The following is a 14,658-nucleotide window of genomic DNA, read 5'->3' as shown; positions in this document are numbered from 1 at the left end:
AAACGGATGCGGTACCGGATCCGTTTTACCCGTTTTTTTCCGGATTGTGCCTGATGGAAAAAAGCTGATGTGTGAAAGTAGCCTTAGGATTACTGGCTGCAGCCACTCTGATATATTCAGAATTTTTTAAATTAGTCATGTAGCAGAGCTGAGAGAGTCCTCTTCTGCCCACAGATTTAGTCATGTAGCTGAGCCCAGGGAGGTGTTCCGCCCACACCAGGCTTTCAATAGAAATTGTACATTGACAGTGAGGTGTCAATCAGAGGAGGGGGCGTGTCGGAGTGCCGTCCGTGACTCTGTAGTCTGAGCAATGATAAGGGTCCTGCTGCTTAGGCAAACATAGCAAATAAACAACAGATCGGACTGTGACAAGAAAAGCCTGAATTCCATGTATTAACCTTTGCAGCATTCTGTCTTCAGACTACATAGCAAAAACCTGCTGACAGATTCCCTTTAACAGAGAAGGCTCTAAATGGGTATTTGTGGTCTCTAGTGTAGTGTCTAAAGTACTCTGGCGCATTATCATGGTGACATGTCATTAGTGATGAGCGAGTATGCTTGTTACTACTCGGTACTCGCACGAGTATCACTGTACTCGGGCTACTCGGCGGGGACCGAGTAATCTCGCAATACTCGTGCTGTACTCGTGGTCTTCATGTTGGCGCTCTTTTTAGAGCCAGCCCTTATGCAGGGATTGGCTGGCAGACCACTGCAATGCCACAGCCCTGTTGTGGAATTGCAGTGATTGGCCGGCCCTCACAGCATGACCGTGCCTTTAGCCCGACACTTCCCCGCTCGGCTACGGCCCCTCCCGCACTCCACTCGGCGTGTATATATATATGCACGCTTACACACACACGCACGTTTTTTTTTTTAATTTACAGTTTTATGATTTCTACATGCTGCCGGTGGTCATTTCAGAATAATACTCGGGTCCCCCATAGGATAACATTGGGCTCGGTGCTCGGGCCGAGTACACGAGTATCTTGGGATGCTCGGCCCGAGCCTCGAGCACCCGAGCTTTTTAGTACTCGCTCATCACTACATGTCATCCATAGGCATGTAAGTGTGCACTGATGACAACAATAAGCGGTGGTGCTTAATGTATTACATAAAGAAGAAAGTAATTTTAGGGATCAGAAAGTAAATTGTGCAACCTTAATAAATCACTTTATAAAAAGGCAAGAAAAAGAGAAAATCTATGGAAAATATTTTATTAGTTTTTTTATATTCATGTTTTGCATCTTTCTAAGAGAAACCACATCACTTTTCCTAATTATGTCACTTAATTTCTCTTTCAGGGAACAACAGGATTTGAGGTTCAGATCGATAAATGCTTAGAACTGGCGGAATATCTCTATAATAAAATAAAGAATCGAGAAGGGTATGAAATGGTGATAGAAGGAAAGGTACGTCTAATATATTTCATATCTTATTACTATAAGCCAGCCAGCTACGCACCAACATATTATATATACTATGTACCATGCACATGGGCTTTCCTACCCTAACAGGCTCCTAAGTCGCAGAGTGATCTCCAATAAATGCCGATTTTTTACATACAGTAGAGATGGGAGTATCAATTTGAAGGACTCTGGTCCATCGGCCAGATCATTGATATGTGACATCTGGTTTGGAGGCCTCCAAATCTCATTTTACTGTTATGATAGATGGGGAGAGCAGGGGACCGGGACTTCTAGACTGACCCTCAGACTAGGGTGGCCCTAGCTGTCCCTGATCTCAGAGTTACCTCTGAAGGTGAGGATGTCTGAGCCACCTTCCTGACCCTGCTCTTGACCAGCCCTGATCTTATACCCTCTTTCCTCCCTCCCCAGGAGAGGCTGGAACAGGAGTGTGATAAAACTAACAGAGATAGACAGACACGGGGAACCAAAACTCTATCTCACAGCACACAAAGGTATAAGACAGCAAGAGGTTAGGAGGAAAATAAGAGCAGGGAGGAAACAACAAGACGACGAGAGAATTCCACAGCAACTCCAAGCACCACGCAATATAATCAACAGCAGCACAAAGACCCACTCAGTAATAGGCTATAGTCGACATGGGAAGTCAGATTCCACCATCTTAAAAAGGCGGGGAGTAAATGTAATAGGTTTCCAACAACATGTGATCCTAGAGGTAACCAGCAGGCTAACATTAATTAACTCTTGCTAGCCTGAACATTAATGAGCACACAGTTGGTTGACGCCAGAGCCAGCCAGTGTTAGTCAGAAGCACCAAAGAAATCATAGTGTGGAGTGTCAGGATCTGTGGTGTGAATAGTATATGATGCCGAAATGACACTCGGCGAGCTATGAGTAAAATTCTGTTTGACACCTTCCGGTATTCCTAGCTCTTCTATTGAATAGGCGTGCTGGTGCAATGTCATCATTATGGCATTGCACCAGCCCTGGCTAATCATAAGATAAGCCAGGAAGGCTTCGAAGTAAGGCAATTTCCAGGCTTTTTATTCAACGTTCACAGGTTACTGATCTGGTAGATGGACCAGAGTCCTGCAAATCAATTTCTTTCATTTGCAATATACAGTATTAGTTTTGTTGGGGTCAAAATTGGAGTGGAGCCAATAAAAGGAAAGATTGTTTTGGACAAACACATATTGATGAAATACAGAGTGAAATACAACTGTGTAAATGAATATCCTTAACAAGTATAACAGGAGGTCTTAAATCCAGAGTGGCCAGAGTCTCTTCCAAAAGAGACCCACGTGGAGATGCTGTTTTAGTGTTCTTACCCCCTGTCAGTACACAGCATAATGGTGGTTGTTTGGATGAGGGGCTATTAATGTAGCTCTCATGGGTATTGGTTTTTATTGACGAGACACTGTTGGAATTTGAAAAACTATTGTCCAAGGTAAAAGTCTTCAAATTTGCACTCAATTGCAGCCTACACGGGGTATCTACCCTGCTAATCAGTATCTAGCCCATAGAGAAGCATATGTAGTCAAGACAGAGTCTATTTCCCTTGGTCTCTGTCACACTGTACTAAGGAAGATGCTGAAGCTACAAGCAATGTAGCTTCAGAGGGCAGTAGAAGAGTCAGTAAACCAGGTCAGCAGCAGAAGGTCTCTACAATAGTACAGGGATAGTCAAATCGTGGTCAGGTGATAGCCAAGGGTATCAAGCCGAAAAGTCATGGATATAGCAGAAGGGAGAGATGGAGGTCGGAGTGAGGAATGTGGATACAGGTCAGATGCCAGGAAGTCCAAGTACAAACAAGGGTAGAGGACAAACAGGTTGGGACCAGTATAAGACAGACTGGGAAGGGTACACAGTATGGACGAACGGAGGAGATTACTGGTCAGAACAAGGTAGTTGGGAGGCAGGACAGATCAGGTAACTCACCAGAGCCAGTAACACACGCTGCAGAGCATAAACTATCACTGGTACTGAACTGGAGGTGCAGCACCAGGATATAGTGTCCCGTAAACTGGAGTGAGGCAGGGAGGAGATAATCCCTAACATGACCAGGCCGGAGCTGGGTGAAATAATCAAAACACAGCGGCCGATACAGATCTTAAAAGACTCAAGATCTATATACATTGTTATAATTAATCTAATTAATTATTCAGTATTATATTTACATATGTATGTATGGGGGTTTTTTTTAGATCTGTAGACACAATGAAGCTATATTTGTTACTTTAAAATAGTAAAACTCCTCCAACTATGTCAACCGGGGATTATTTCATCCTTGTTCTACTGTATCACCAGATTCATACATTTTCTGATTGTGGTGGTTATAAATTTGTCATTAGCCTAATAGATATCTGTAAAATATCTTATTTCTCCCCTTGCATCTAGCTAAATTAATGCCTCTTTTTTGTTGTTGTTGTTTAGCCTCAACATACGAATGTTTGTTTTTGGTATGTACCACCAAGTTTAAGGCACATGGAGGACAATGAGGAAAGAATGGCAAGACTTGTGAAGGTAATGTAGATATTAATTAGGAGACTTTTAGACTATAAAACAGAAGCATTCCTTATTGTTACACTACCAAACACACATATACATCAATCTAGGTGTAAGAGAGGCCAGCTGGCAAGACAACCTACAGGCAAAGGGATCTTAAAAAACTTCCCGGCACAATGTTTGTGGCAAGAATATTTCATATATTCAATGGAAACTGCCATAAAGACTAGAGATGAGTGAACCTTTGGAGGTTTGGTTCGCCAGGTACATTCGAACCTTAAAAAGGTTTGATTTTTTACCCCAACTTGATCCGAACCTCAATGGAAGTCAGTAATTGGCCATTTTGTGGCTCCATTCACATGCTGTCAGCCATAAGCAGAACACTTCTGGTGGAGGGTGGATGGGGTTTGTCAATGTTTTTTGTTTGTTTGTGTGTACACACTACATCTGATCCCACTGATTTTACCCCCAGTGTGAGCCGTTCAAACAGTACATGCAGCTTTCACAGGGCTGTGCATCACTCATACCCAAGCACAGCGCTGCTCGCTTCAATGGTTTGCACTCGTAACTCACTCAAACTTCAAACCCAAATTTTGTTTTTTTGGAAGTCGATTTCCAAACCCTTACTCCGAACCTCAGGTTCGCTCATTTCTAATGAAGACTATACTTAGGAAATTGAGATACTTAATGCAAACCTTTGGGCAATTTAAGTGTGACCAAAGACCACGACAAGGTGTACCTTTGTTGATGGGACTCTTAACTTTTTCTACTAGACATACATCTCCCTTGCCAATAGCTTACCAAATTAGGAGGCAGGTAGAATCCAGCACTAATTAAAAGTAACCCTAGGCTAGGATGAGTGCTCGGCTAGATATGGAGGCAATTGATCCTTAACTGGCATAAGGAATCAGTACATCAGAATCTTCTATGGACATTTTCTCCAGTAAGTCATTATAGGATTTTTCCCATCTTGGGCAGAACCACCAAGGAATGGCTGAGTATCCTTACTAGGCACCTGACACAGTATCCAGATCTTGGGCAAATGCATCTCTTGACCTGGCAGAATGAATCTACATAAAAATGGGTAACAAAGATCCAGTAATAACCATACAACCATAGTGGAAATTGATTCATAAGTGGTGAATTACTTGCCACTCTTTCTTCTAAGCTGATTCCGAAATAACCTTTTTTCCTATCGGCATAGTGATAAACTTTATGATCCATCTTCTTATAAGCCCATGTTAAGAACCCTCTACTTTGTTTGGTCCAAGGAAACCCAACCCAACAATTTTTTTAATCAACTTTTATTTTTTTTCCTACCTTCAGGTAGCACCAGTGATAAAAGCTCGAATGATGGAATATGGAACAACGATGGTCAGTTACCAACCTCATGGAGACAAAGTAAACTTCTTCCGGATGGTGATTTCTAACCCAGCCGCAGCTCATCAAGACATTGATTTTCTGATTGATGAAATTGAACGCCTTGGACAAGATTTATAAAGTGATCCTTAGGGCAGGTGTTGGAAACTCTTAGGTACACTATAGAGTTGTCAGAGCTGTGTGAATGTATTCGTGGTGCGTTCTCAACGTAATTCAATATTGTGCCGTAAAACCTGAGTATAGTCGTATTTTAAAAGCATTTACTCCATATCCAGTCTAGCTTTTAAATAGCCATATTACTTGCAACGCTGATGTCTAGGAAAACGGTATCACAGGTACCTTTTCATTTGCTAAGAAAAATAACTGCTTCTTCATGTGAATGTTTCAACTGAAACAAAAGATAGTCAATGTCATACTATGCGTTCTAAGGCAAAGATTTACCGTATAGAAAATGCATTGCCTTTCATAGTATCAAGATGGAATTTCTAATTTATATATTTAAAGACATCTAATTTTCCAGAAAAGTATATATATATGCTAAAAATATCCTATTTTCTAAAATAAAATATTTTATTTTGTATGGTTTTCCAAACAATTCATATCTAATGTATGGTATTGTTCTTCAACTAGCACTTAACATGCTTGACCCGGCAAATCCATATTCCGCAGGTCAACCCAGAAGTGAGTTATCCCCAAAAAACGGAACAGAAAAGGAAATGTTTAGATATAGATTTTAATATGGCGTCCCGTGCACTAAAAAGCACCCTAAAAAGTCCTTACATTCAAATTTGGCCAACTTAATTAAAAAAGGCAAAACAGTAAGTTCTTTTTTTTTATAAAGGACACATATAGTCCTGATCTTTTTTGCTTAATTGCGGGGTAAGAGTGTATCCTTCAAGTGAAACCTGTCCAAAGCATGACTCTTAAACTCCGCATGAAGTTTAAACATGAGTCTAATTTAGCCAAAAACTGTCCCGATCTTCCTGCTCCATAACTTGGACTGTTCCTAGTCATCATCTTTCTTCCAGCACTATATAAAGTGTGACCTCCTTACCTTAATTTTTCGCCATGCGGTGCTCCTGCCATTGTCCAATGACTTGTTTGACACAAACTGAAAGCCCAACTCTCTTTTATGCCTCTTTGCAGTTTGTCTTCTGCTCTCGTACTCCTGTTGTCAAAGACCCTTCTCCACCTCCAGTAATCTATCTGCAGGTCTCGCCTGTTAGAGATGGATTGCACCTGACAACTGGCAGTGGTCTGCAACTTTCACAGAGAGGAAACACATCATGACCCTCACTTCGAAGTGATTTTTTCAGGAGAACAACATCAAATGAGACAGTTGACCAATTAAAGGGAATCTGTCAGCAGGATTTTGCTAAGTATCGTAAGCTGAAGACAGCATGCTGCAAGGATTAACACAAAAAAATCAGGGATGTCTGTTTTGTCAAGGCCTGATCTGTTGTTTATTTGCTATGTTTGTTTAAGCAGCATGACTTATCATTGATCAGACCACAATGTTATGCCCAGAGAAGTTCAACAAGTCCCCTCCTGTGATTGACACTTCACTGTCAATGTACAATCTTTATAGAGAGCTTGGTGTTGGCAGGTCAGCTCCCTGGGCTCAGCTACATGGCTAAATCTAAATATTCTTATTGTGTCAGAACGGCTCAACCCAGTAATCTAAGTGATACATCATTGTATACAGAGCCTCTTTGCCTACATTATGCTGCTGTCAGATGATATAGCACAAACCTGCTGACAGATTCCCTTTAAGGACCTAAACAATCTTTTGGGGGGGTTTCCCATCTCAACACTTCTGCCTGCAGACTATATTAAAAAAAATGCTCATATCTAATTTCGAGTCATTTCTGCTACCTTTTTGCAACTCCAAAGAAGTTTTCAAAGCACTTTGAAGATATATACATACAGTGTATATATACTGTATATATATATATATATATATATATATATACTGTATATATATATATATATATATATATATATATATATATATATATATATATATATATAAAAAAGAGTCTTTGTATATTATACTGTATTTATTTTTCCGAATACAATAAATAGTAAAAAAATATATATATATACAAAAATATGACACAAATTTTGTATAGACATAAGGAAAATAACTGAGTATCATCCTTATTTCCCTCCTCTTCATATTCACCTATTCCATCTAAGATGCCTTCATGGCGGGTCAGTTCTTCTAGGCTCTCTATTGAGCATTTTCTCTCCATCCATGAAATGGTAATGATTCGCTAGGTAGTTGCCAATGGCTAGGCTAAGCGACAGAATTTTGTTCATTTACTTCTATGTCTGGGCAGGAGATTAGAAACTCTTTATCAGGAATAAAAACATATTAAAAAAAGATAATTCATGAAATAAGATTAAAATTATAAATCAGAGCTGAATGTTAGAGATTTACAATTATATTATGTTAATAGTGGATACTCACTTTAAAAGGAATCTGTCACCAGGTTTTTGCCATTTAATTTGAGAGCAGCATGATGTAGAGATAGAGATCCTGATTCCAGTGATGTGTCACTTACTAGGCAGCTTGTTGTACTTTCAATGAAATCAATGATTTATCTGCAGGAGATTATCACTAAAGGACTAGTTGTCTTGTGTCTCTAGTCAAAGCTCTGTGCAACCCCGAGCCCACCAATGATTGGCAGCTTTTGGCCTATATACAGTGTAGACAGAAAGTTGCCAATCAGTGATGTGGGCGGGGTTATATAGAACTCAGCATTTTGAGAACTGGTAGAGCTATAGCAAATATGTCAATGATTTTAGCAAGACTACAATGAGAAGCCCAGTGAGTGATACATCACTGGGAATCAGGGACTCTGTCCCTACATCACTGCTGCTCTTAAATTACATAGCAAAAACCTGGTGACAGATTCCCTTTAAAGAGGTTGGCCACTACTTTTACATTAATGGTCTATCCTTAGGATAGGTTATCAATGTCTGATTGGCTGAGGTGTGACACTACACAACCCCGCTGATCAGCTGTTCTCAGAGCCTGGAGCGGCAGCAGGTGGCCTGAAATGCTCAGTTCTAGAGCTGCCCCGTCATCTAATGCAGTGTCCAGCCACAGCCACTATCAGAGGGTGGGGCAGCTCCGGAACTCCGGAACTGAGCATTTCCTGCTGCCTTCTACCGGTGGCACCGAGAACAGCTGATTGGCAGGGTGTCGGATCCCGGCCAATCAGACATTGATGACCTATCCTAAGGACAGACCATTAATGTTAAAGTAGTGGACAACATCTTTAAGTCTAAATATCTATGGAGATGACCTTGTTAGTTTATATAGGCACCTGCCTACTATGGCTATTGCCTGGGGAGCCATATTTAGTAAGTTACTAAGCGGCTTTACCCTTTTACGTCTTAGCGATGATGTCAGCTGTATAATAGGATGATTAGATTGATGCATGGCTTTTGGTCCAGTGATGTCCGTCCTGGGTGAGCCCATATTATAACATGCACTTTCTGTATAAATGATCCCTGTAGCCTCATAAGACGCACAATTATTATGCACTGTAACCAATACTTGACCTTGTTCTGATAACTAAGTCTCATAAATGTCTTATATGCAGTTAATAAAATTCCTTCTGTATGTCTTAAAGTGATATAGTGGAACAAGCATCATAATATTAATACTGAAATCTTACACTGATAGGAAGCAGATTGCTTTCTTCTCTCATATTCTTCTCTATTAATGTTGTATATAAATCTATTTTAAATATCTATATTATACACAATTTACACATATTTTTGATTCTTCTCGATTTTACAGCATCTCATGTATGTTCAATCTCAAGGTGCCATAATCAATGCTGGTTTTAATGCAGCCCCTTCCACCCCCCCCCCCCCCCCACGTCAATTTCCTTTTCATGATCAACAAAAGCCAGACCAAGCTTGTGAATACAACTAATTTCAGCTGATTGCTGTTAATTTTGCTATTTCTTTTCTCCCGGGGTAGAAGCACAGTTGGGTGATGATGATGGGAACCTCTCTTTGCTGATCGTTCCATGTAGTCTCCATTTAATGCAGGGATTCATAAAAAATGACATCTAAAATACTAAAGAAAGCTTATGCTAATCAGATATATTTGTGCTTCATACAGTTATTTTCAAGAATTAAAGATGAAGAAATCAGACCAAAAGCCTTTTAAGCTATTAGAAATATTTATCAGTCAACACAATAGCAATTATATAGTGTTTTTCTCAATTTGCCAATTCTATCTTACTTGTTAACAACAATTAAAAATTCACAGTTGAACAAAATTTCTATTGTGTAAGCTTAAAGGGACTCCATCAGCAGGATTCTGCAATGTAATCTGAAGACAGCATGCTGCAAGAGTTAAATCCGAGAATTCAGCCCTGTGTCTGTTATCTTAGTCTTTTTTGTTTACCTGCAATGTTAGCTTAAAGGCCCTGTCACACACAGAGATAAATATGTGGTAGATCTGTGGTTGCAGTGAAATTGTGGACAATCAGTGCCAGGTTTGTGGCTGTGTACAAATGGAACAATATGTCCATGATTTCACTGCAACCACAGATCTGCCAAAGATTTATCTCTGTGTGTGACGGGGCCTTAAGTCTCTTATCCTTATCATTAGTGGGTCTCAGCAGCCAATGAGTTAAGGCCACGTCTCACTAAGCGACATCGCTAGCGACATCGATGCTCAGTCACGTTTTTGGTGACGCAACAGCGATCTTGCTAGCGATGTCACTGTGTGTGACATCCAGCAACGACCTGGCCCCTGCTGTGAGGTCGCCGGTTGTTGCTGAATGTCCTGGACCATTTTTTGGTCGTTGCTATCCCGCTGTGAAGCACACATCATTGTGTTTGACAGCGAGAGAGCAACGATCTGAATGTGCAGGGAGCCGGCTTCTGCAGACGCTGGTATCCAAGGTACACATCGGGTAACCAAGCAAAGCCTTTTCTTGGGTACCCGTTATTTACCTTGGTTACCAGCGTCCGCAGCTTCTAGAAGCCGGCTCCCTGCACACGTAGCCAAGGTACACATCGGGTAACTATAAGCAAAGCGCTTTGCTTAGTAACCCGATGTGTACTATGGTTACCAAGCACAGCGTCGTTACACTCGTCGCTGGTGGCTGATCTCTGATCGCTGTGGAGATCTGCCTGTTTGACAGCTCATCAGCGACCATGAAGCGACGCTCCAGCGATCCCTGCCAGGTCAGATCGCTGGTGGGATCGCTGGAGCATCACTAAGTGTGACGGTACCTTTATACTCCAACTTCGCCCCCTTCTGTGATTAGCACCTTCTGTCTATGGAAATGTTCACTGAAAGCCTGGTGTGGTGGAGATGGAGACAGCTCTCAGAGCTCTGCAACATACAAAATCTAAAATCTTTCTCTGAGTCAGAATGGCTACACCCCGAAATATAAGTGATATGTCATTGAACTCCGGACCTCTTCGTCTACATTATGCTGCTCTCAGATGAGGTAGCAAAAACCTGCTGACAGATTCTCTTTAAGGCTCTGTGGACACAGTGAGTTTTGTTAATGCAGATTTTGATGCATTTTTTTGAGAAATCTGCACCAAAATCTGCATGCCTAGCCTGAAGGCAGCAAAGTCTATGAGATGTCTGAAGTGCTGTTGCTTATTTTTTCCTTGCAGATTTAGTGCAGAAAATAATCTGCAGCATGTCAATTGTTGGGGTGTGATTTCCTGCGGTTTTTAGCCCTTTCAGCCATTGACTTTATAAAAAAATCATGAAAAAAACACACACACCAAAAAACGCAAGTGTTTATCACAGTGATTTTATGCCAGAAGGTGCAGATTTCATGCAGAAAAAATTCTGCAACAAATCTGCAGCTTGTGCATATACCCTAAATATAAATTAATATATATTGATATATTATATACTATATAATGGTGTGTTGTAATATACTTGATAATAATTCAGGGTTTTGGCACTTTATCCTTTTAAGTTTAGATCTACTTTTAATTTGTATGCAGGCATTAAAAAAAAAGACAAAAAACCTTTTAGCTACTTCTTAGTCTTAAGGCCGCTTTACACGCTGCGATATCGTTATTGATATCGCTAGCGTGTGTACCTGCCTCCATCGGTTGTGCAACACAGGCATATCGGTGCCCATAGCGCACAACATCGCGCGGACCCATCACAGTACTTACCTGCCTAGCGACGTCACTGTGACCGGTCTAAGGGGGGCGGTTCGTTCGGCATCACAGCAACGTCACTAAGCGGCCGCCCAATCAAAGCGGAGGGGCGGAGATGAGCGGGACGAACATCCCGCCCACCTTCTTCCTTCCTCAATGCGGGCAGGACACAGGTAAGGAGAGGTTCCTCGTTCCTGCGGTGTCACACATAGCGATATAACAATATCGTTACTGCAGCAGCAACGATAATTGAGAATAGGGGGCATGTCACCGATAAGCGATTTTGAACTTCTTTGCAACGATTCAAAATCGCTAAGAGGTGTCACACGCAACGACATCGTTAACGTGGCCGGATGGGCATCACAAAATCCGTGACCCCAACGACATCGCTTTAGCGATTTTGTAGCGTGTAAAGCGGCCTTTAGATGATATTTTGGCTCAATCCTCTATTATGTACAAAGCCATATAAAAGCTCCCATATCATTCTATAAAAACCTACCTTATAGCTGTGATTTTTATTTTTTTATTGTTTACTTGATTCCTTAATACAAGCAAATTTCTATATAGTTCCCATTTTTTTAAAAAATATTCATTTTACTTCTGCAGATTGTCTGTTAGTCCTTTAACTGAGTTTTCTGCAAAAATGTTCCAATTCCATCAGAAATCTTGCTCTGCTCTGATGTCCCTTTCAACTTTCCTCTTCATTCTTGACCCTCTACATAAAAAAAACTGCCCGATACAGATCAGTGGCCATTTGTAGTGCGTTGCTAAGCTAAGAAGTAGCTATGAGAAATTTTAATTCCTATAAAAGAATTACAGAAAATATATATAATTAAATTAACCTCAATAAAAATTAAATATTTATTTTTATATTATTTCAATGTTTGATTGGTATAATAATATTAGTATAATATATTATTAAATTATATATATATATATATATATATATATATATAAAATGCAAAAACCTTACTAAAGATTTTTAATTTAAAAACAGAGGTATTTTTAACATATTTTTAAATGAATATTAATTGAATTTATGTATTAGAAAAATAAAAATGTAGAAAATAAAATTGGCAAATATCTTAAAAAAAAGTCAATATTAGTTGAAAGCTAGGAGCAGCTATTAAGCATATTAGCATCAAAACATTATTAATAATAATAATAATAATAATAATAATAATAATAATAATAAAAAGCTGATTAAAATATTAAGTAATTTAAAAATAAAGGTATTTTTTAACATATTTTTTAAAATAAATGTTAAATGAATTTACGAATCATAAAACTAAAAATGTAGAAATTAAATTGGAAAACATAAAAAGAAAAATTAAAATTAGTTGAAAAGTAGGAGCAGCTATTATATCAAAACATTATTTTTAATATTATTATTATTAATTGTTTTTATAATTTTATTTTATAATTATTATTTTATTAAAATAATAATAATAATAATGATAATAAAAAGCTGATTAAAATATTAAGTAATTGAAAAATAAAGGTATTTTAACATATTTTTAAAAATAAATATTAGTTGAATTTACGAATTAAAAAAACTAAAAATGTAGAAATTAAATTGGCAAACATAAAAAGAAAAATTAAAATTAGTTGAAAAGTAGGAGCAGCTATTAATTATATGAAAACATTATTATTATTATTTTTTTTAGGATTTTATTTTATAATTATTATTTTATTAAAATAAATAATAATTATAATATTTTAATCAGCTTTTTATCATTATTAAGTAATTTAAAAATAATGGTATTTTTAACATATTTTTTAAAATAAATATTAGTTGAATTTCCGAATTAAAAAAACTAAAAATGTAGAAATTAAATTGGCAAACATAAAAAAAAAAATAAAATTAGTTGAAAAGTAGGAGCAGCTATTAATTATATGAAAATATTATTATTATTATTATTATTATTATTTAGGATTTTATTTTATAATTATTATTATTATTTTATTAAAAAAAATAATTATAAGAATAGTACTGTTATTAATAATAATAATAATGTTGTTAATAATCATAATAATAAATAATAATAATGTTAAAACCCTGATTAAAATATTAAATAATTTAAAATGAAAGGTATTTTTAGATATTTTTTAAAATAAATATTACTTGCATTTACAAATAAAAAAAAAATAAAGATTAAATTGGCAAACATTAAAAAAATAAAATTAGTTAAAAAGTAGGAGCAGCTATTAATTGTGTCAAAACATTATTATTATTATTATTATTATTATTAATAATAATAATAACAATAATAATAATAATAATAATAATAATAATAATAATAATAATAATAAAAAATGTGAGCAATATAATAAAGTTAAAAATAGTTATTATTGTACAACTGTTAGCTCTGGTATTTTGTTATCATTTCAATGTTTAAATGAATACTTCTGCTATTAATTACCTTCTCGTTACTGTATATAACACATCGCTACCTATTTGTTTCATATTTTCAGATCCAGAACTGTGGTTTATTAATCCTCTATTCTATTTCTCATCATCACTATTTCCCTTTTGCCATTACTCGCCTCACTTTGGCAGAGACACCTTTTTTTTCCATTTTATCTCCAAAAATCATATTCCGTAAATGTTGCGTTCGTATTCAGTACCTTTAATTTCAGAAATGGAGTGCAACGTGTGGTTCTGCTTTTGCAAACATACGTGGTGTAGGTCTTATGTCACGCAGATGTGAATTAAGAAAAAGAAACAACTTTGTCTGTGACTGTGTTGCCTTTCCTATATTTAATATTAGTGTCTCGTCACCTCAGATTGAGGTTGTGTATAGTGTTGCAGTTCAACCTGTGTTGCTGTATAAGCTTTGTACAATATATTATTGAGATGAGTTTTATTTTTAGTACTCTTGTATTATTCAATGTTGTTATTGTGAAATATGGCTTATTACAGATTTTTGGACCGATATACTTTTCTTATGAGAAATCGCTGTCTATAGCACAATCAATAGAAACGGTCCCTTTAAGGTTAGATAATGATTTTTAATATGTATCGGTGATCGGAATCACTGACATTCAGTAACCAAAATAGACCAAATATCCCCTCTCGTATGGTTAGGAAAACCGCACATAAATGCTGAATGGGAGTTTGGTGATTGTGATTGTTATACTGTACTATTTTCTATGTTCTTTCTCAATGTCTTAAGAGTGT

General features: G+C 37.5%; 1 protein-coding gene across 1 annotated transcript in view; it reads left to right on the top strand.

The window, feature by feature from the left end:
• GAD2 (glutamate decarboxylase 2) overlaps nucleotides 1-5,889 on the top strand; it is a 175,316-nt gene extending 169,427 nt beyond the window's left edge. The window contains exons 14-16 of the mRNA XM_075315540.1: nucleotides 1,302-1,409; nucleotides 3,858-3,947; nucleotides 5,256-5,889. Coding sequence (XP_075171655.1) covers nucleotides 1,302-1,409; nucleotides 3,858-3,947; nucleotides 5,256-5,429 — 372 coding nt within the window. The 3' untranslated portion in view covers nucleotides 5,430-5,889. The remainder of the gene's footprint in view (nucleotides 1-1,301; nucleotides 1,410-3,857; nucleotides 3,948-5,255) is intronic.
• The last annotated feature ends 8,769 nt before the right edge of the window (nucleotides 5,890-14,658 follow it).

This window comes from Anomaloglossus baeobatrachus, chromosome 6 (genome assembly GCF_048569485.1).
Source record: "Anomaloglossus baeobatrachus isolate aAnoBae1 chromosome 6, aAnoBae1.hap1, whole genome shotgun sequence".
NCBI lineage: Eukaryota > Metazoa > Chordata > Amphibia > Anura > Aromobatidae > Anomaloglossus > Anomaloglossus baeobatrachus.
Note: the sequence above shows the minus strand (reverse complement) of the source record. Positions and strands in the feature narration are given on the sequence as shown.